The following is a 25,090-nucleotide window of genomic DNA, read 5'->3' as shown; positions in this document are numbered from 1 at the left end:
ATTGTTTTGGATTTTAAACGTTAAATCCGTGCACGTATAATACCGTCAACCATTGATCATTAAAGAACCTAACCGTCACGAAGAATTAATAAGAACATTTCAAATAAAATAATAATATTTGTATGTACTAATTATTATGTACAGGTTGCATGGTAATCGGTTATGTATTAAAGTATTGTAACACGTAACTGTATGCACAGGGAAATTCACTGAGAACCCCCTCTTTTTTATTCAATAATGATTTTTTTCAAATTCTTATTTTTGAAATGTTTATGACTTATACTATAAACTATAAAGTGTAAGGGTATATATTTTCAAATACTTTGATTTTTTTTATACACTATTTAAAGAGTGTTTCAAATCATTTTTTTTATAGAGAATTCACTTGTTTATTCTGTAAATATTTTTAAGCAGATCACTTTTTTGATTGATTTTTTTTATGCATCCAATTCAAAATTGGAACTTTTATTTTTTGGCGTAGGTATACAACTCTTTGTACCTAATTATATGGATAATATTTATGTCCATGTTGACAGGTTTGGAAGATATGGAATGTGGGAGCTATGGTGAATTGAAAATTATATAAGCAAGATACTTAGTTGAATATTAGTTAATTGCATTGTAAAATTTATGAAAATTATCAGAAAATAATAAACATTAGGTATATTAAATATTAGATAATATCTATTCTATTTTTTATATGTTTTTAAACATATTCTTGAGCTCTGTTATTTTTTGTATGTTTATATTGTACATATCAATAACTCAGAAACAAAATTTCAAATAAATTATCTGCATGATAATATTCAGAAGATTAGTCCTTATTTATTTAATAATATGAACCTTGTTGTGAACAGAAAAAAAATTGCACTTTAAAAAATATAAGTATTTGAAATACGATCTCCTTATAGGCTTAAAAGCATACTTAAAAATCACATAAAACAGAGAATTTATAAACATTTATTATTAAAGGTAAGCACGAGTATGAACATGCTTGATGAAACATCCTGTACCTATCAGCAGGCAAGGAACATAATAATATTATCATATTATTATTATGATACAAGTTGAGTGGAATGTGCTTCGCGTTGCAGGTTATGAAAACATATCCTGCAGACCATGCTGGGAATACTTACCGGAAAATCCATCATGTAGTGCGCATAATAAAATGATTGTAATATGCAGTATTATTCTGCAGAGATAAATTAAAAATGTTCGTTGTGAAATTCGGTTCAAGGATAATTGTTTTTATGCATCATCGTATACGCATAGATAAAAAACTATGATAAAAACTAGAAAAATAAACGCATTGATATTATTATGATCCTGATAAGTTTGAGTTTTATAATTTGGCAGTTCACATAACAATGTGCCGTAATAATAATTTTTGTTTTGCGTGTTATTATAATATTTTACGATGTTCAGTTTAACGCGTCAAATGAACTGTAAAAAAAAAATTGTATATAATAACTATAATAATCTGAGCATTAAAAAGGTTTTACGGATATTGTTAATAGCGCTTTTATTAAAACGGTTCAAGATAATACAGCCGTTCGATTTGTAAACTAACCGATTAACATTGTATATAATTATACCATGAAGCAGGTAGACAGTGTACGTTATAGAAATATATGCTATAGGTTACACTTAAAATTGCAAAATCAATATCTCCTTAAAATGGAGCGTTAAAGGATATCACATTAATTACGCGTATTTCCGTATTGCGTTAAATTTTAATAAGATTAAACTTAATTGGACTACTGAAAAATAAAAGTGATAACTTTAGAAATCACAAATAAGATGAAATTTGAGTAAATTCAGTATTTTGTAGAATTTTTACTGCCTCAAAAATTGTTTATGGACAAAAGTAAAATGTAATTTTTGGAATAAAAATATTAGTCACAAATTATATTTTATGGTGATTTATTTCAGTATCAACACTGTTATTTTAATGATAATTTTTTTACATAATTAAATTTCAAATGATTTTGAAATTCAATTTATATTTTTATAATTTTTTAAGTTCTTCTTTTTAAAATAACTGTATACATTTTTAACTTTATATTCCGAAGCAGAAAATTGTTTAAGTATATCGATGAACAAAAACGGAAAATCGAAGGTATTTTAATAAGTTATAAGTATTTGACTTATTCGTCCGAAATTTGATTTGAAAGTAGGTATTGAAAATTGAAATGCTTCAATAATTATACTGCTTCGAAATATGAAATTAATAATGTATGTAGTCATCCAAAAACTTAAAAATCTCCACGGTAAAAATATTTTTTTCACAATTATTATTATGTAAAAAATAATAATTTCAAAAACGTAAGACTTTTCGAAATAATGAGTGTAGACACTTCTAAATGAATCGCCTTGTGTACAATACGTAGAACTGAGATCGGATTTCAAGCACTCGTTTTGCTTAGTTCATCTCATAACAAGCTTTAGTCATATTGTGTTAGTGTTTTTTTTTTATTAATTAATAATTATTCGTTGAAACATACTTTTTTTAAAGGTTGTTCTATTTAGATTATAAAAGCTGTCAAGAAATATTTTTAACAATATTACGTATCTATAAAAAAAAATATTTTTATAATATTTAAAAATAATTATTGTTATTCGTCTATAACTATATCTCTACTGAAATGTAATTTTTTGACTTCTGAATAAATTAATTAACTCAATCAAACATTTATGTATGTATAGAATATAATGGAATATATTTGAAATAAAATGAACATTTAATAATTCTCTTTCAATCAGTGACTGTTTAAATAAAAAGCAGGGAAGTTATAACGCTCAGCCATTGTAATATTTGTACATGTAATTCAATACAAATTCATTTAATTCGTATTCGATATAGACAATAACTGTTCTTATTCATTAGTAACCATGGTGATGAGTTTTGATGGTAGACGGACACAAAGGTTAGGTTAGGTGTTTTTAATACACGATAATATTAGATTGAACTTAAAAGCATCTGTTATTGCATTTGCGTAGAGCTAAGTAGGTAGAAAATTTGATTTGTATTCGATCAAATATTTAAACTTAATTTGTTTAATGTTACGATTTCCGAATATTGTTTTTTATTGTAATTACCGTTATTATTATTATTATTATTATTATTATTATAGTTATTATATATAGTTATTATTATTATTATCATCATTATTATGTATACAAATTATTGAACGTGTTAACGTATATTGTGTAGGTACATTGTATCGAAAATGTCCGTCTGATAAATGCGTTTATGACTTTGACACTTTGTTGAGTTACATAACCTACGCAATAATCAATAGTATAGACTACTATATTATACATTATCTTGACGGTTAAGTACAGTCGTGTTGTCTGTCATGTCATGTGCCACTCATCCGCTATAGGTACCTATACTAACTGGCAACTAATATTGCTTAAATGTTATATTCGTTCGGAGTTGTGTATGACCGACTGAGATTGTACAACAGGTCAATGTTTACCCACCATAAACATTAGCCTTTATTGCGATTTACTACGTGTTGCTTTCGTTCGATGTAATGGCGAGATTAGGTTAATAACGACTACCTACCTACTACAACACGTCTTCGACCCAATGAAACGTAAATACAAACAAAATACAATTGGTGAAATCGTCTACATTCCTCTGATCGGTCAATGCACAGGTACATACATTTTGTAAGTACTGCAGTTTGCAAGGTCTACAAAGTGTTCGGAAGACTTAAGCTGAAAAACATTATATTCAAGCCAATTTTAAGCCTGAAGCCTCAACCTTTCTTTCAAAACAATAAAATCCTTAAAAATATTAATATTTTTTCATTAAATTTTGACATCATAGCTGAGCTAGCTGGCCCTAGCTGGGGATGAAGGACTCCGAACTTTAGCCTTTCCATTGATGTTGCCAAATACTGCTCGCCAGCATGCACATAATGTATAATACAGAATCATACTATGCACATCATCTCAAGAACTATAAAATCTGCACAAACCGAATGATTACATAGGTCCAACAAATTTAATACATTTTTAAATACAAAATCATTTTCAATATTACATTTGATGGATTTTGTCAAGATTTGAACTTAAATAACTTATAATGCTTATAAAAAAAATCATGACTGTATTTTTAGTATTTTTCAACTGCTATTGAAATAATATATCATGGAGTCTTGTATTAAATTTCCATGCTTTTTGACTCAACAAATACAATTTTAATGAAATTTATAGAAAAACAATTTAAAAAAATGAGAATTGAAAACAACTTAAAGTTAGTTAATACATTTTGCGAAATTTATCAAGTTTATGAATTGATGAAATTAATATTTGGTATAAATTTCAAGTGTCCACAGTAATTTGTTTTTGAATTACAACAAAATAAGAAAATCATCACAAGATAAATCAAGTGAATATCCAATGTTGTACATTTCAAATGCCAATAAACATTTAATTTGACTTTCCGGTAAAAATTTTTTTTGATAAAGGTAGAGAAGCTTATAGGAAATCTTGTATTAAATTTTTTAACTTAATATATAAAGAGAAAATTTTTTATGAATTTCTAACTAAATATAATCTTCTAATTTTCTTGACTTTCACAAATTTTGTCAAAACTCTAAGTTTAAATGCTCATAAAAAATTATTGTTGATTTACTCTCAATTTTTTTTTAATTTGCAATAACAACTTACGAGGAACCTTGTATTACATTTACAAGTTTTTTGACCAATTGAAAATTTTTTTATCAACTTGAGTTAAAAAAAAAACAAATAATAATCGCAAATTTCATATACCGACAAATAAGTTAAAAACAAATCAAAATATTTTGAAAATATTATGATGTATAGAAAATGTTAACACAAATATTCAGTGAAAATTTCATGTCTCTACTGTCATTTTTTTTAGAGTTAGACTAAAAATCAAAATCGATTTTTTCGAAAACTGGTTTTGCGTAAAAATTCCCGTTTTCCCTTAAATGTTTGTTTGTCATTCTTGTTGCTTTTGAAAACTATCGGGAATTTTATATTTTTACCTCAAATGCACCAACTAGATTCACATTCTTAATAGAAAAGTTGCTGTTGAAGAAAATCGAAGCAATTTTGTGCGATAAACCGTGATGACAAACACAAAAAAAAACACACACATCTTTGTAAAATCAATACATTCATCGCCCCGCTCAGAATCTAAAATTATACGAGTGCACATAATCTATATTCACAGAGCTAAATAACAATTATTAGGTACAACACAATACATTGACGTTAAAGTTATTAGTAGTGTTCAGTGTAGTAACTAGTAAGTAAACATAATATAATATTGTTGCGAGCTGTCTGGTACTCGATCGAGTCGCAATAATGGATAAAGTTGGAGGACCTTATTAATGTACACAAATAATTTATTACTGTATATTTAAATTAAATGGCTAAAAAGTCAATAACACTGTATGAATGAAAATATGTAGTTAGATTTGTTTTATTATCAGTCCAAAAATGAATGTCACTTGATGGCAATTTTTTTAAGTGTTGAGTAGTTATAAATTATTGCGACGATTGGCGTGTAATAGGTGTTCAGCTTTAGATACCAAAGAACAGACTCATCCAAGAGGTCTGTAATGTAGGACATTGGTCATAATATTATAATATTATACATAATATGTTCCGTGTTCACTAATCACTATGGTTATAACGTATACTTACAAAGTTACAAATGCCGTCCGGCTGACTCCTGCAGTGTATTAGTCAATATCTTAATGGCCGATGATTGTAATGATGTTTGTACAGCCGTGTTTTGATTACAACAGTTATTATAATATGGTTATTGTGGCCTCACACGTCATTCTGATAATGCTTGCGTTGTGATAATGTTTTTATCATATATTACGATTCTTTTTTTATTTTTTTTATTTAAAAATACGCCTCAACTACCAGTGTTGTTGGCGTTTCTGAAGCATATTATGATTTATTTATTTTATTTATAGTTATATAAGACCAGGGTCTATAACACCTCAGTTCTCAGAAAGGTGAATGTACTAAAATACTGTAACTAAATCTTTTGCAATCAAGCGCAGTACAAATATTTTGAATGTGCGTTGTGTTATATTTTAATAAATTATTGAACAAATTGATCACAATATAACTATAATATAGTGTTTTTAATTGGTTGCAATAAAATATACTCAGTGTAGTATATAATAATATGTTATGATGTTATAGTTATTGATTAGTCAACACAATATAGAATTTAATAAATTTATTAAAATATTTTTATTTTTATTTTTATTTTCAATACAACATATATTATTATATATTAATATAATATGTTGTAACTAGTGATATTAGTATCTGTCTTCTAAAAGCTTCGTGATTGAGTTTTCATACTTCGTGATTACGAGTATTATTGAATACTTATTCATTAGTGATTTGATTAAATTTATCATATATATATATATATATATATATATATCATATATTTATTATTATTAGATGTATTTTTAGTTGTTATATTACATACAGATCAGATCCTACAAATTTCACAATCTCAACTATAGAGAAATTCAACACACAAATTACCCAAAGGACAATAAGGACAAAATTATAGAGATTTCCATATGACCATATGAAACGCGTCCCTTTTAGTAGTAAAAAATAATCAGACACGCGCACAAAACAAAAATATCATGTAATTATAAATTTTGGAGCACTTAATCAAGCACTATTGAACGAATTTCTCATACCAGAAAATAGGTCAATTTTAACTGACTAGTGTTATTTATCCAAACGTGTCTGAATTTGATCAAGTACCGACCGTTATCTGAATCATCGCTTGAATAAACAAAGTTACTTAAACTAGTCATAATAATTTAAATTCCACGTAAATAAGAATTAAAACTACCTTTGAACCTATCACTTAACGATTAGATATTCCTAAGTTAGTTATTAAATCAAGAAATAATAATTATTTAATTTAGTATTCCATGTAATGCGAACTTTGAAATTAGATCACGATTTTATCATGACCTACTAAAAAGCAAAAACTATGTTAAGAGCAATATCTTTATGAAGCAAACACGTCGTGTATGAGTTTACAGAAATGGAAACAGAAGATTATGCAATATAAATTCATTAAGAATTAAGTTTCCAACGAAAAATGACGATTAATAAATATAATGTGTATATAATGACTGATGACGAATGTACACAGGAAATTACACCATACATAGAAAATAAATGTATAATATAGTACTTTACTATATACAGGACGATTCACCTAGCACACTTACTCAATTTTTCTTCAATAATGCTGTATAATGTATTAGTTAATTTAATTGTACATATCATTTTTCCTATCTTTCTCCTGAAGACTATTTGTATAGTGTATTTACATTAATAGTACAATTTTCTATTCCTGGCATTGCTTCTTTATCTTAAGTGGTTTAACTTTCCAGTGAACATGGTGTTTCACGTTAAGCCGCATTTTTTAAAATTAAATCCTGAATTTATTCAAAATCTGATTTTTGGAATTTTTAAATATTTTTAAATTATTTAGATATTTTCTGTTAATATAAAGGTAAAAGGAATAAAGAAGTATCATGTATAGGGTAAGGGGTCATGTGTTCGAAAGTCATGTGTTCGAATGCTGTATGTTCGAACGTTAAGTGTACGAAAAATTGTCTGTTCGAAAGATTATATGTTCGAAAAGTCGTATGTTCGAAATTATCGATAAATTAAACACGAATTTTACCAAAATATTTAATATTCGTTAATTCGATTTTCTGCGTAAAAAATTAAATTTAAAAATAGGTACCAAAAATTCGTAAAATAAATTAGTCGTTAATAAATGTAAATGCTAAATAAAAAAAAAACTAAAAACTTAAATTATACGATATTCCTCTTAGAAACTCAATAATACTTATGTCTAAATTTTTTAGTCTTAGAACTAATTTTTTAATTCTTTGTTCCCGTTCTTCGTTGCATGTTTTTCTTTTTTTACTTGTTCGGCCTTGAATGATTTGCTCTATAGAATTTTCAGTTTCATTCTGAATTTTTTGGAACTGTCTCATCAATTTGTAAACTCCTGGTTGTTTTGATACTAATCTATAAACATTTTTTAATAGTTTAATTAGTTGTAACAATTATGTTATGGTTATTGATATATTGTTCCTATACCTATTAAGTCGACCGTGCCATGATTCAGCAATATTTGTTGTTCTTGGCAAATTTGCATCAATTCTTGAAGCTACTGACCACATGTCAATTGGAAATAAGGGGGGGTGTCGTTGAGGTTTAATACGTCCACGTAGTCTCATAGCTGGTTTACCATAAATGTAAGTATTTTCGAAGTATTCTAAAAGTGATTGTTCTCTTTCGTTATCACTAAATAATAATTTCACAATTTCCCAACCTTCGATTACCTAAAAAATATATTAATATATTTAAAAAATTGCAAGTTCCCACGAATAATATTATTATTAACATTGCATGACTCTGAAATATTAGATAGTAATAAAATAAATAATAAAATTAAAAAAAGTAAGTGTTATGTAATTTTTTTTAATACGTACTTTATTTACTGGAAGAAAAGAAAGAGCAGGTAAATGCCGACAAATCAAATTAAATTCCAGGTCTTCCATATACTTTGTAGATAGCCCTTCTTTTTGAATATGGCGCCAGATATTTTGACAAAAGTGAAAAAAACAAGCAGAATGGGTTACAAATGGAAAGACGTCATTGATCGCGTTGATTGAAGCTTTTTCAAAGTCCGTTATTATTTCAAGTTCCTTATTACTTTCGAAATAAATATTATTTTTAATCGCAAAATTATTAAACTCGTTTAGCACTGTTTTATAGTCATCTTCAGTTTGGTTGGTCATCAGTACGTATACCAATGGTACACAAATGTTGTCATTAATACCTCGTGAAATTGATCCATGTATTGTAAATATCTGTTTAAAAATTCCAGGACAAGCTTTAAAGGTTCCATCAGCGAGCCAAAAATTTGATTCCCTCAAGTATATACAATTTTGAACAGTTGTAAAAATCATAAATTTATTATTTCCTTCGATTGCATTTTTCAAAAGGAAAGGTTGTCCTGAAATTGTATTTTGAAGTTCTAAGGAAGGTATAAAATTTAATGAAACTGGTTCTAGTTCTTTTCCTTTTCTTTGTCTTTTTACGATTTGCTTGGATGCGTTTTTAGTTACTTGAGATGAAATTATAACGTTGGAATTTGCAATTTCGTTTTGATATATTTGATTTGGCGAATCTTGTGAATTTTGAGCACATTTTTTAATTTTATTTTTTAGAATTTTGCAATGGTGTTTAACTGTATCTGGTGGGTGAGAATGGTCATTATTAATAAAACAATTGTCTTGTTTATGTTCACCGTGCTCAAATATTGTCCGAAACGTTGCTCCACATCGTTTTGTACATTTCCAATAATATATATTATTTTGATCTCGTATTCGCAGTCTTTTCTTATCAAACATGTATTCATAATTATTTACAAGTAACATTTCCTTGTCATGTATACTTTTAAATGTCTGTATACTAGCCATTTAAAAAAAAAAAACCACTTACACAAATTGTATAAAATATTATTTAAAAACAACGTTCAAAGGAAATTGTTTTCGATACTTTTGTAATGATGTATCGAACTGTACTGATAGATGACAAAAAATTACTTTTAATAATATCTATAATGCTTTCCCCACGTAAAATCAATAAAGATAAGTTTGTGTGAAATCCAATATAATGAAAACTCGATTAATGTTATTAGGGTTATTTTTGTTTAGTTTCATTTATCGACAATTTCGCACATACTACCTTTCGAACATATAATCTTTCGAACATATAATCTTTCGTACAGACAATTTTTCGTACACTTAACGTTCGAACATACAGCATTCGAACACATGATTTTCGAACACATGACACGCTACCCATGTGTAGATACGAACTTGTACTTTTTCAAATGAGGACACTCCTTTTCTACTATATACGGGTAATTTTTCAGAAAATTTGAACAAGTAATTTTTGATTTATTTATCTTTGTGTACAGAGGAAAATAATTAAAAGTACTCGATAATGGGCTATGAGAAATTTAAAATTGTATTAGTTAAACTATCAATTAATGTTTTATCAATTTTTATAATTGTTATATTTAATAGTCAATGTACAATAGTTCCAATATTACGTTTATTTAATATTTTTTTAAAACTCTTGTTAAGGACTATTATCTTGAATACAAACATTTTAATAACTAAAAAACTAATAGTTTAAATTTTGAATTAGGTACATATAATTTTTTTTAAATATCCACTGAATAATTTACAATAAAAAGAGAGAATTCTTGTCAAAATACAGAAGCTTGTATTGAAATTGTAGGACACTTCAAGAATCTCAATAATTTGTAAATATAGTGCAAAAATTCCAAAAAATCACAATTTGAATAAACTCAGTATTAAACTTAAAAAAATAGGCCTGTGCGTGCTTGGTGAATCCTTCTGTTCACTGAAAAGTCAAACCACTTTAGTTTAAGAAGTAATGCCAGGAATAGAAAATGTTACTATTAATGTTGGTAAATTATATGAAAGTCTTCATAAGAAAGATAGGAAAAATGATATGTACAATTAAATAAATTAATAAATTATACAACATCCATTTAGATTATGATGGTAAATTATGGACAATACGCATGGAAATATAGTGTATTTTCAACTGAAAATCTGCGCTACTGATGCCATACGCATACGAAACAACCACATTAATAACGATAATAATATCTGCACGTGTAGGAATATTGCATACACAGTTGGTAACACATAAACTAGGCGCATAACACATAGACTCTAGAGAACTAGCATGTCGATTAACTATAATTAAATTAAATTTAGCATTAAATTTGAATTTACTTAAAGGTACCCAATCTAGTGAAATGTACGGATTTTGAAAAATAACCATATTTCACACAATAATACGAATAGTATTTATAAGGAAAATACCTTTGATTACAGAAGTAGAATTAATATTACATAATATTAGATCACCGAAAACGTCACGTAATAACAAGACTTATATAATTATGAAAAGAAAATTATAAACTCAACTTTCAATACGTAGTAAAAACTTAAACTCAAAAACAATATACTACTTTCGGGGAAACTGAACTAAAATGTTACGTAATAATCGAAACAACTCACAAAACGTCTAAAATTTAAATGTGTATGTCTGGAATCTATAATCCAAACGTGCCACGTGCAAGATTAAGTTTCTCGAAAACTCAGAAGCTTAACCTGATAATAGCGAACCAGGGAATAATACAAATAATGAAAAATATAAATCATAATTTAAAACATAAAAATTCGTAGTTATACACTTAATACTTCACACTGGGTACTATGGTCTGTATAAAGTTGTTCGGAGGTTATTGAATCTTGTATTATAAATTAAGAGAAAATAGAATTATTACTGTAGGATGGCTTGTGAATATGACGTATAATTAAATCCAACTAATGAAGTACGATAAAAAAAAAAAAAAGTATATCTTAAACAGAAAATAGGAACACAGTCAATAATAGAATAACTGTAGTCTATAGGAATAAGGACATTTGAATGGCCAGTGGCCACATCAATATCAGAATAATATAGAATGTAGACAAATTAAACAACTAACACGAACTAACCAATTCATTAGATGGCATAGAAAAATGATTACAACAAAATCGAATAACACACTGAAGAATTAAAACAAAATATATTTATATTTAATATAAATATCATTGGCCATTGGGATTGTCAGTATTCTCCTCAATAATGATTTTTTATACATATATGACACGCGTAAGCTCACTAGAGCCATGTCATAGTAATTGATCTACAGAAGTTAGAAATAGCTGTAATTTATGAGAAGGGAACATTTGCAATAGCAGTAAGCTCTCTAAGTTAAACAAACCATCGACGTCTCCCGATTTCCTAGAAATCAGATTCAGGAATATTTAAACTAAATTAAATAGATATTTGATAATGCATAATACATAATAATATCATTTAAATTTAAAAAAAAATTGTGCTAATAATAACAAAAAATATTTTTATTAAAATTGACTTCAAAATTCGGACAATTTTCAACAATTAAATCAATAATGACCTAATAAACGAAAATACATATACAATTGTTAACATGTATACTATTTGTGTTATATTACCAGACGGGGTAGTTATTACAATTCAGAGCTAAAATAAAATATTGTAATTAATTTAAATAAAAATGTATCCTATACTATGATCAACGAGCGATATTTAATATTAATATAAAATGGTTAAATTATTTTTATATGGTTTCGTTTATTATTTTTAAATAATTAATATGATTTTTGTTAAAGTAATAATTGTTATAGCTTAGCCATTTTTGTCCCCATTATGCCATTATTGATATTTTGATAGGTATTTTATAAATTTAAGAGTTTAGCCATAATATGTGGTTTTCGGTTACATTTAATTTAATTTTAAATTTTTAACTCATCAACTGATAATAATAATTTTATATAATATATAATATGTAGTGCACTAGTGCAATACTGTTAACTATTAGTTCATTAGCAAGGCATGTGTGTCTAGTGTCTACAGTGATATAAATAATTATATTACAAGATACATTGTATTTAATATTTTTAATAAAATAAACACTTTCGATATCCTTATGACAGTATATATTTCATTATAGTATACAAATTATGATAGGCACTTGTTGTTAAGTAATGGACTAGGTATCACGTTGTTGATACCAAATATTTATGGCTAATCTTTGCATACTGTAACTCGATGAGGATAAGTACACACAAAAAAAAAAATGACCTTTAAAACGTTTGAGTTTTTTTTTTTACAAAAATTATATTTAATGACATTTTCAGTTACAACAATATTTTAGGAATTGATATAAATGTATTTTATTTATTTATTTAGTGAAAGCAATGCCCCCAAGGGCAGAGAGTACAAAATATGTACAAGTTGGAAATAACATAATGCAACATAATTTATGTATAATATTACATGCAAAAATATCTCACGAAATTCCATTCATAATATCTCCCATAAAATTACTCAAAAGGTATAATAATACGAAATATCAATTCTACATAATTTATTTTTATCCAAATACGTCGGAAAAAAAATAATTTGATGTATTAATAATAATTCATTTTTTGTAACCAAACGAAAAAAGATAAGCTTAATTTCATACATATTAGTCTATGTAATATACGAATCGGAATATGTGTAGTTGGTGGAAACGCCCACATCAGAACTCTACTGTTATGATATTTACACATTTAGCTCCTCTTATGTTCTGCCTTCTATGACAAATGCTTTTCGAAGTAACTTTATCAAATTCTCCTTGCTTGAAACTTTTATTCATTTTATGAAGTACCGGAGGAAAATACTTTCCATTATCTTTTATAGTTCCGCGACTGAGATTTTTTTCCCGGCATTTTATTCATTGTTATTCATTGAATGCACCCATATTGCTAAAAACACCATCAAAATAAAAATCAAAGTCTTTATTGTCATAAAACTTAAGAGAAAGCCAAAGTAGCTGCTTCTCTTTCACTCAACCTATTGCTGGGTCACATTATTTACCTTGATAAATATCAAAGTTCAATGAATATCCAGTTTCGAAACATAAGCCATTTCTCGAACTTTTATACCTTTTTTTGATAGAACTTTGAAGTATATAATTTCGTTTCAATAAGTAAGTTTTTATTTTACAGATGATAATTATAATTCGTTTTCCAATTTAACTCACTGTATACTTATAGCTTTCTAAGAGGTTGAATGTGACGAACATAATATATATGTATCATTTTTAATTTATAAGTATCGAATATTATACAATTTATAAAATTCTTAAAACGTTTATCAAAATATCACAATTTTTCTAAAAAAACAGTATGCACTTATCATATGACAATTTATTATTGTCTGTAAATTCTGAGTTGTTTATGAATTATTGAATTATTATGATATTGTTTTCATTAAGTTCTGTTATAAATATTATGTTTATAATCTTTTATCCTAAAATTGTATTCATTGTTATTCGTCGTAGGTACCAATATTGCTAAAAACAACATCAAAATCAAAGTCTTTGTTGTCATAAGAGGAAGCTGAAGGAACTACTTTTCTTTCACTGAAATTAATGCAAGGTCGTATTGTTTACATTAATAAGATTTGAAGCATAATAAATACACATAGAATCTATTATATTATTATTATTTTGAAAATATTCAACTACACAGACGAAATCTAAATTAAAAACGTGCTGAAAATATTCGATTGTAGGTATGTATAAAATATGTATTGCTCTTTAAATTTTGAAATTTTTTAGTGGCTAGGTTCGATGGGTAATGCTGTATTTAATTTTATAAAATTAAACTGATGAGTAATTATTTGAAATAACGTCATCTAAAAATGCATAACTTGTTCACCAGATAAGAGGAATAGATAAAAACAAAGATTTAAAACTTTAATTTGAATCTTTTTGAAACATTAAAACATAATGGGCCCACATCTTCGTATTATGATTCTAAAATCTATTTTACCCAATGAATAAAATGATACGTACGAATGTATATGCAAAGTTATGCGTGGATATGTTAAATAATGCAAAAGGATGCTAAACAAAATATCGCACTTATATCAGAAATATCACTATGGGATGGATTTCGACAAAAGCATTCGGGGTTTTCAATTAAATAAAAATAATATGCAAATAAAGTAAACTCACAACGCTGATCATAATTATAAAATATTCCCGATGGAAATAACTCATTATATTGTGTTTGAATGCATTAATTCTATAAGCAAAACTTTTGTATGAAAAAAAAGACCTGCATGTTAATGTACGAAACTTTTGTACCACGACTGGTGGGGCTTTCACCAGGTGCGCAGGATCAGGAAAAATTATATTCCGAAATGAAACCATACTACACATGTATAATACTATTATTCTGAAGGCGCTAGACATAAACCGCTATGCCTGATTAGTATGATCGGGCCCTGAGTGTTTACTATGTGATATAATAATACTATGTACATTGTACAATATAAAGGTAGGGATACGATGAAACTTCTTTAATACCTAGAAACGACTATAATTGGTGGCTGGTGCTCGTTATTTCAAAAAGCATAAACGTTTTTGAAAATATTTTTTTTCGCAATTTGAAACAATTTTACAAAATATCTTTTTTCTAACGTTTTAATATTTTATTATGTATTTTTTACTTTTTTGAAATACCACATATATAATAGATTCCATATTATGGAGTATGGACACTATTTTTCGATTATTTCGATGTATACGAATATACGATGTCAAACTAGTATAGTTATTTAATTCTGTAATTAGTTTTAAGTTTTTTTATGAGCAAAGTAGTAGTTACCATTATTTCGCGAAGATGATCAATGTGGTACATCCACATTTTTAAATAATTATAACTCATTTGAAATCCGATTTTCATCCATCTGAGTAAAATATTAGGCCACAGAATAAGAAATTATGAAACAACTAAAAAACTTCAAAACAATGTGTAGGTTTATACCTATATAATATTTGTTCAACAATTTTTTTAATGACTTCATAGGGTATAATAAAATATATTCAAAACAAGGGTTTTAGTTTTCAAGATAGTGTTTACTATAAAAATAAATCACCGTACCTATGTATAATGTAAGTATTAAACTGTTGAGTCTAGTTAATATCATTACCCGGGAGCTGTGAAACCAATGTGTTTGGCGATCTGACCAAATACGGCTGGTGGTGTATAATTTTCGAATTTAGAGACAACTCAATAATAACAACAGCATTTAATAATAGTATTGCTAATTATATAATATCTGCATAGGTAATATGCATAGGTACGAATTTTTGTGTGTGTATGTCTTTGTGCATATAAAATCAAACGTGTGTTTAATCACTGAACACTTGTAGATAACAATATAATTATATTTATTTAAACTCTAAGATTCTAAGAACTTAAAAAAAAACATATTTTACTAGATACATATTTGGGAAGTTCAATTTTTTGAATATTATTATGTCTTACTTTTTTAAACCCTGAATATTGAATTATCAAATATGGTATACTGCGTTGGTAATATAATAAATTATTTTACCAGCTAATCAAGAACGATTCGTAAATCCCGAGATTATTGTAGGTAATGAACGGTTATATAACGTAAAAGTTGCCGTGTTTGTTGAACCATTTAATTTAAATTAAGGCTACGAGAACAATCTTGACGTGGTTCAAGAATAACGACAAAAATTATGGCATTAGAATATTATAATTTATAATTATTCGAGGACTGTAATTTATTTTAAGTCTTAATAGCACTACTACGTCTTCGTGTTTATTAAATAACCTTAATCAAACCGACTATCGACGGTATTGATAATATATTTTCACCAAGACTTTTATTTCGTTTTTTCCTATAATTAGATATTTTTTTTCTCATCTTCAGTTATTTACGTGCTTATCAATTAAAAAAATCCTCATTTGCGTTTCGTTATAATTATTATGATTACCTACGCAGTCATCTGCACGGTCATCGGGAGTGTCAGCTTTAATTAACTGAAATGTTCAAAAGTGAAAATATCACATATTATTATAAATATACGATGCTTAAGTACAGAGCAATAATAAACTAATATAGTGCAATAATTAAATCAAAAATAATGATAATAATAGAAAATGATTTCATGAAACTCAATGGAAACGAATCGCCGGTCAGTCGAGTAGTTTTGGAGAACGACAGCGGATAAATAGGTTCTATTTAATACGACTGTCGTAGCCCGGAGGTATTGGTCCAAATTTGAAACTCTAAATGTACAGATGACGGATAAACAGAAAATCGAGTAAAATATAATTCATCATAAAGTATACCTTTACCTACGTATTATTATTATTGTTGTTGTTACAATCGTCGTCATCGTCATTGCAACATCGTGTCGGACAGACTGGAGCTGTGGGTAAGATATCATGATTATCGTTTGGTGAACGGGGATGTACTCTTGTGGGTGAGTGCGTTTCGATTAAATTCCTCCGAGATTCAAAGACGGTCTTAATAATTTTGGTTTCTGAGAATTTCCGTGTCACGTCGACGCTGGTGCCCCTGTTTTGCCTATCTAACACGCCGTCTTCGCCGCTCGTTCCAAACACACGAAACGGCCTTTAATCTCACGACACTTACCTGCTACCCAGTTTCGCTTCAAACGAGGAACAATAAGGTTTCGGGTCTACGGCCAGTAATCGCCCAAAACGAATTGAGTTTTATGAGGAAAACCGACTTAGGTATCACAAATAAAGACAAACATTTTTTTTCTCCAAACTGATGTCATGATATTATAATAATTATGTTGACTTATAATAGGTCATTATTATGCAATAAATAATAACAATAATATATACTTATATTATTATTATTAATTTGTTTCTCGAAAAACGAACTCTGGGCCTCACTGAGTATTCTCGTGTGGAGGCCCAGGAGTTATTATGTGCACACGAGTATAATTATTAGTAAAAATATGATACATAATAATATTATTACATATTATTATGATACAATACGTATTACAATAATTATAATTCAATTATAATACATCAAATATCTGAGATGGTTTCGGAAAAAATTAGCGTAAATTATAAAAAAATATCAATACCAATATAAGTAAATTATTATAAAATATTTGGAAATAGAAACTAAGAATTAGCATGCAACGATTTATCATTAAATTAAAATTTAACACGTCCATAATATATTACAGTGACATAATACTCAAGGATGTTGTATCGAGCAGATACCTTTTTTTCGTCATTCAAAAACCAGGAATGTGTGGGAACTGTTTTTCACAATACTGCCACCCTTTTCCTTATCTATTCACTAAAATCGCAACTAGATACCTACACTCAAGACCAATTAAACGTCTATGACAAATTTTAATGATATTTGTGTAATGAAATACTACACATTTTAATATCAATCCAGCGTGACGGTAGTGGCGTGAAGCTAAGTAAAAAAAAAAAAACTGAGCAAAAATAGCGAAATAGCCACTAACGTATAATAACAGGACACCCGAGTTTTAACATTGAAAAAATCGTCCAAATGTATGTCAACTCTTTGCCAACATCTATAGGGCAAACGGCTGAACATATAAAGTAGTATGAGGTATCAATCGATCAGAAATATTGTGCAGGTGGGAACAGAAGAATTCGCTAGCAGATTGGTTTGATAGTTTGTAAGTTATAAGCAAAAATGTTAAAAGTACTTTTAAGACCGATTTTGCGGAAGGAAGAGTGGGGATAAGCGATGAGTCGATGTACTACAACGATCCACGGACGATATTATTACTCCATGGTGACAGCTGACAATATTGCAAAGATAAACAACAAACCATTTCGTAACTTGCAGTTTATAATAGAATACAAGATAATTAACACATCAACATTAAAAATAGTTGATATCACACCAAAAACACTTCGTTATAACTCCATGTAAAAAAAGCTAAGTTAAAAAAAAAAAATTAGTAATGATTAAAGCTTTAAAAGACGTGATATGATATGGAAATTAAGTAAAATGACATTTTATAATATAACAAATACCTATGATGACAAATAAGATCAATTGTAATGTTAAATACTTAGTCAACATATTATGTTTAACTATTTGGCAGGACTTAGAAGTAAACTTAAATAAATACAATTAAGTTACCTCTACAGTATTTACAGTAATTAATAATGTATCAACAATATGTTGACTAAGTATTTCACATTATAATATGGATCTTATTTTTCATCATAGGTATTTGTTATATTATAAAATGTAATTTTACTTAATTTCCATATTATATCACGTTTTTTAAAGCTTTAATCATTATTAATTTTTTTTTTTAACTTAGCTTTTTTTTACACGGAGTTATAACGAAGTGTTTTTGGTGTGATATAATATTCAACACACTTTTAAATACATTTTCAAACTAACGTATTATTCGAAAATGCACTATGTTTAATATTGTTTATATTAAAAAATATATTTTTTACTGTCGAACCTAAATAGATAAAATATTGGAAAATATGTCATAAAATTAATAATTTAATGCAATATTTTATGACAAAAATAATATTAAAATCTAATATCGATGTTGTCAGGTGGACGTGCAATTAAAATGTGTATTATAATTCATAATATGGGTACATCATTTTTAGAATAATATACTAATATACTGCGGATATTGAATGTGTTTTAATCATTCTTTTTAATGTGTTTTAATGATTTTTTACATTATAGAAACCAAACAATAAAAGTAAACACTAAAATATTGAAAACAAAATTGAAAAAAACTGCAAAAATTTTGTCGAGGTAATTTGGTCTCGACAAAGGCTCCGGGGAGATTCGAACTCCCGATCTCCTGTTTACTAGACAGGCGCTTTAACCAACTAAGCCACGGCGCCGTTGTGGACAAAGGGAAAAATTGGGCAAATTTAACAAATATTCTTAAAAATATTATAGCTTTTATAATATTATGTTCGGAGAATATTAACTATGGTAGCTAGTAAAAACGTATCTACTATCTATTTTAGTAGGTAGTAATATAGTATACCTATATTGTAACAAAATTTATAAATAATAATATACGTTTTATATAATAATCCTTCGTAATGATTTGTTAGTTAATTTATTTAGGTATTTAATTTTACATCGCATAGAATAATGGGTAGTATCTAAGCACCTATATTATATTGTTAAATTCTATCAAATGTTTTGTCAAGTACTAGATTTTTTTTCCGTCATACAATTTTGGATTTATTCTATGCTTCACTCATATTAGCATGGCGTAAAATTTAAAATACACAGAGTGTTTCTTCAAGCTTGCAAAGGTCTTTTTTGAAAAAAAAATAATGTAATTTTTTATTCCAAAATTTGATATTGTAAGTTTTTATAATATTTCTAAAGGCCTACAGGCCTTGAAAGGTCTATTATATATTAAATAGTTTAAAAAAATGTCAAAATATTTTGAATTATGTTCATTAAATTATAATTTAAACATTTGGTGAAAATATCAAGCACCTAGGTTAATCATTTTTGAGTTACATCAAAGAAACCAATAAATTTCATCAAAAACTGCAAGGTTATGAGTATATATTCACAAATTTTCATTTTTTCCTGCTTATTGTGAAAAATAACTTTTAATTTGCATCTCTTGGAATTACCAACTAGATCAAAATAATACAGAAGAGACTACCCTCAACATTGGTAAAGCAAAAAATTAAAAAAAACCAAAAAAAAAACCCAAATCATTGAAAAATCAATACATTCATCGATCAATTCAAAAACTTGAAACCGGGTATGCGCGCTTGGTAAACCACTCTGTATATATCATATGTTTTCGGTCGTAATAGCTTTGAACAAAAACCTATTGTATTTATTACGTCAGTCACAGTTGTTGACTAATTATACGCTTAGTGCTTACATAGTGTCCTCTATTTTTTTCTCCAAAAATAATAATTACTCCAATACACTGCCTAACTACATATATTATTTTAAAATTAAAACACTGATTGGAAGGATCAAAGGTTTTTATGTCTACTCAAATGAAAGCTATAACATAATTAGTTACGACTTTGTTAAATACATATAACAATATTCACATAATAATAATATAGTTACCGACCTTTCATCAACTCAGATTATTATGTTCATTACCTATCTGTTAGTGAACCTAGTCTTATTTTGATGAGTTAGACTCCTTCGGCCAACCAAGACATAATTTTTGTTTGATACGTCTGGTTGAGTTTCCATAGATGGGAATTAACTTGAATTTAGATATCTACTTATTACAACTATACTGGTATATTATTATATTATAACCTACAGGATGTATCAAATAATTTCAATATTTTTTACTAAACGTTTGACAATTTTAATTTGGTTGATAGTGAAACAAAATATTTATAGCAGTTTATAAAACCAATTTGATAGATCACATCGTATTTTTGTTGAGATAATTATTGATTTGTATGATATTAATAAGAAGAATTCACATCCGTATTTTATTGATGTATAGGTAAATACATTTAATTTGAGTCATAATTTTCTGCAGTTGCTCTCGTTTATAAATTATTTTATTTATCATTTTTGCAAGAAACTATAATTATTATACCTAAGAATTTTTGTTTAATTGCTGAATAGAGTGGCTTAATCTTGTACTTTATTTATTATTCACTACAGTTAATGCAAAATTAAAACAATATCGGTGTTGTATACTATGCTCTACATACATTCAATAATGTTATCTACACATATTTGTATATTTGTTTTTATTTTTTTGACAATTAATTTTGATTTTAATGTTAATTATGTTATATATCATGTATCAATATTCGAGTATTTCATATATTATTCGAAGAACAAACGGTGTGTTTGCATTGTTCAAAATGATAATTACTAATTTAGTTGAATTATATTATAGAGAAATAATATTTAGTGATGGAACTTGTGTTACGCATTTCAAGCTCGTAAGTTTTTAGTTGGGTACAAAATATTTAAATGATTGTACGAAATTAAATGTTGCGGGTGAGGAAAAACGAAAGCAACTTTAAAAAAAAAAAAATAGAAATCGAGATCTGGTCGGTACATATTTTAATTGTCTTAAATACTTCCCATACCCAAAATTAGTCTAAAAACGCGGTGGGTATATATTCAGTAATTTTGAGTTGAGAGAATTAACAATTTTTTTTTTGAAAATAGCACACAACACTCCGCTACGCGGGGTACTTCAAAAACTCAAATGCACAGAGTTACACGAACATAACGAAGACGGGGAACAGATTTAGTGGATAAACATTTAACATTCCGGTACTAATGTTGCAATTATAACCTACACACATTGAACATTGTGGGTAAATAATGTTAATGAACGGCTAAATTGTTGTTGTTGTTCGTTGCCGCCTGTTTAGCTGATGTCGAGAATAAACAAGTTACATTCATCGTGTTTGCGGTATAATGGTAAATTTGGTATGACCAACTTCTATAATCGACGTAGGCAAGTAATAGTATTTTATTAACTAATAACGAAATTTTACTAAGCATCGTCTTACCTAATTACTTGTAAATAACTGTATTACTGATACTAGGCATATTGAATTTTATCGAATTATGTTTGTTTTGAGTTATTAAGACTTCATAATAATGACATTTATGTGCGTGAAGTTCCTCCCCCCTTCCATGACCTATTTTTTTGAAAGTTATGATGTCATTTTGCGAATAATTTACAAACATTTGCAAATTGGCAAATAAATTCCCTGCCACACGGTATGAAAAATATAAGATAGGGGGCAATTTCACGCTACACCCTCTTTTGAGCTACGAATTGAAAGTGCTGCTAACATTTTGCGAATAGCCTCTAACTTATTTATAATTTCGAGTCCAAAAATCATAAACATCATTGGTGTTTATATGTATCATAGTATAATTTAAAATTATATTATATAATACACAATTGAAATATACTACTAACAGAAGCATTTTACATAATATATCAGGCTACTATTTAATATAAGTTTAATTGAGCATAAAAATAAAAATAATTGTTTCTTACCCTTATAATTTTAAAACATGGCAATATTAAAATAAACATAAATAAATGATTTATTTTTTTAAAATTTATTTATTAATCTTTTTTATTTTATATTTGTAGGAACATAACATGGGTTATTGAATATTATAAGCTCATGGCCATCAAATAAGAGCTCACATTAATTAATTTATTTTTATTTATTTTTTTTTATTTAGAAATACGCCTCAACTGCCAGGGTTATTGGCGTTTAAGATTTATATGTTACAGTTTAATTATAATTTACTTAATGATACTAGAGCATAAAGAAGAAAAAAAAAAGTATATAAGATAATTATATGATACAAATAAATATATAATAATATGAATTGTATGTNTGTGCATATAGGTTGTTCCTTTTTGCTCATTAGATGTTCATGCGTGTACAGAGTATGGCCAATTCGTAATCTGTTGAGTACGATTTGATGTCTACGCGGGAGTGATGTGTCAGGCAGCCAATGGAGGGTGGATGATTTTATTTCTCTTAGCTTGTTGTTTCGTACTGATCTCCATTCTTGAAGGCAGGTTTGGTCAAGGTTAGTGTTTATAAGGAGTTTTGTATCTAAATGTGTTGTTATATTCCTGAAATCAGTTGGTTCTTTCGTTGCCCTTTTGGCTATTTTGTCTGCAATTTCGTTACCAGGTATGTTGTTGTGTCCAGGTACCCATAGAAATCTGATGTCTTTTTTGGATAAGAATATAATGTTTAATATTAGGTTGCCTATTGGGTTGTTTTTTTGTGGATTTGCTAAGTTTGTGAGGGCGCTGAGAGAGTCTGTGTATATGGTTGAAGATTGGATATCCGAGGTGGCAGCTAATTCTGTTGCTTTTAAAAGAGCTAGATATTCTGCTGTATAGATTGAGTTGTATGATGGGATTTGAAATGCTGTTTGGGAGTTTGGCTGGATTATTGCAATTGCAGTTCCTTCCGTGTTTTTGGATGCGTTAATATATATTTCTTGATGTTGTGGAAGACTGTTTTTTAGATCGAAGAAGTTTGATTTGTAAATGTAGGAATCGGTTTCTTTTTTTTTGTGTGCAGTTAGGTTGAAATAGATGAGAAGATTTGAGGTAATCCATGGTGGTTGTTAATTTTTATTTTGTTTTGCTAATAAATAGATAATGTTTTTCAGATCTTCAAATTGTATTCATTTTAAATTTACTTAATTAATTTTTAATTATTTAAGTTAGAAATCGTCAGACTGTTTCAATCCTTTGCGTACTTTTTCTCATTTTTTGTGCCGGATCCTGGAGTCATAATATAATTATTGGTGAAAGGTAAATTGAAAAAAATAAAATTGATTTGATTAATTATTGATTCTTATTACTTTTATTTATCTTGTAACAAACGCTTAGTATAAATTTAAAAATAATGAAATATGACCTTTTTGTCTTTTTGTTTAATTAAAAAAAAGACATCTCTTATTACTATAGTTGAATTTTGCACCAATGTACATATTATCTTTTTTTTTTTTTTTCACATATAAAATTACATGTATTTTTATTTTTACGGAACTTGGGGTAATTTTAATTTTTTTTTGCCAAATCATTGTGCACTTTCCATCTATTTACACGGCGTACATACGCTACATAGTGATCATGTTCATAAGATACTGCTCCGGATAATATATATCTAAAAGTTATTTCAAACAATTAATTAAATAATATATTATTTTGAAATAATCATATACAATACCTGTTATTGCCAATTGTCAACCTTTGGTATAGTTTTCGACGCAGCACAGTTGAAACACGGTCGTTTTTCGACAGCGGATGGCACACTTTCAAACCAAGACAATTATAAGGAGTTGTGAGTTGTACATAGCAAATAGGTACATAAGACTGCGAGTAAGCTTCATTACTATTTTCTTTTTTAGATCGGGTGAAATTTGCGAAGTTGAAATTTTCCAAGATATGCAAATTTAGCGCAATATAACGTAAAAATAAGCAGTTTCCGTAAGAATGTATGACATATGCAAAAATATGCACATTCAAATTTTAGATTTGGTATCACCGCATTGAGAAATGAATTTATTTCGCACACTGCTACATTTTACAATAAATAAAAAAAGTATGCAAATGCTATAAGTCCCGAACCTTGGTCATAAGGTTTTTACGCCCGTCACTTACCTTTATGTGAGAGCCTTAGTTAGGTATCTACACGGCTGTATATATATTACATTATTTATTATACCATAGTGTAGTATTTTAATATAATCACCCAATTTTTTAGCAAATACTGCGTACTATTATAGAATAATATTGTTTAATAACATATTAATGCCGAGCCCAGAGAGAATATTATATTCACGATTAAAGTATCCATTTTTTTATTACTTCTGTAAATTTCAAAGCCTAATTTTGAATTTTTTTCATGTCTCGACACTTCTAGAGTTTTATATTCAGTTATAGTTTAACCGTTAAGACTAAAAACAATATTGT

General features: G+C 27.5%; 1 protein-coding gene and 1 non-coding gene across 2 annotated transcripts; both read right to left on the bottom strand.

Moving 5' to 3' along the window:
* Nucleotides 1-7,794: 7,794 nt before the first annotated feature.
* Nucleotides 7,795-9,549, bottom strand: LOC111036542. Its single transcript, XM_022318595.1, has 3 exons — nucleotides 8,553-9,549; nucleotides 8,158-8,402; nucleotides 7,795-8,085 (listed from the first exon to the last, which is right to left on the bottom strand). Exons 1-3 carry the CDS (start codon nucleotides 9,543-9,545, stop codon nucleotides 7,854-7,856), a joined length of 1,470 nt encoding a protein of 489 aa, XP_022174287.1. The 5' UTR covers nucleotides 9,546-9,549; the 3' UTR covers nucleotides 7,795-7,853.
* A 9,864-nt stretch (nucleotides 9,550-19,413) lies between these two features.
* Trnat-agu lies at nucleotides 19,414-19,487 on the bottom strand. The gene has a single exon. It is a non-coding gene; the product is annotated as a tRNA-Thr (tRNA).
* Nucleotides 19,488-25,090: the final 5,603 nt, after the last annotated feature.

Source organism: Myzus persicae, unplaced genomic scaffold, assembly GCF_001856785.1.
Source record: "Myzus persicae strain clone G006 unplaced genomic scaffold, MPER_G0061.0, whole genome shotgun sequence".
Classification (NCBI taxonomy): Eukaryota; Metazoa; Arthropoda; class Insecta; order Hemiptera; family Aphididae; genus Myzus; species Myzus persicae.
This window is presented reverse-complemented; position numbering and strand designations above follow the sequence as displayed.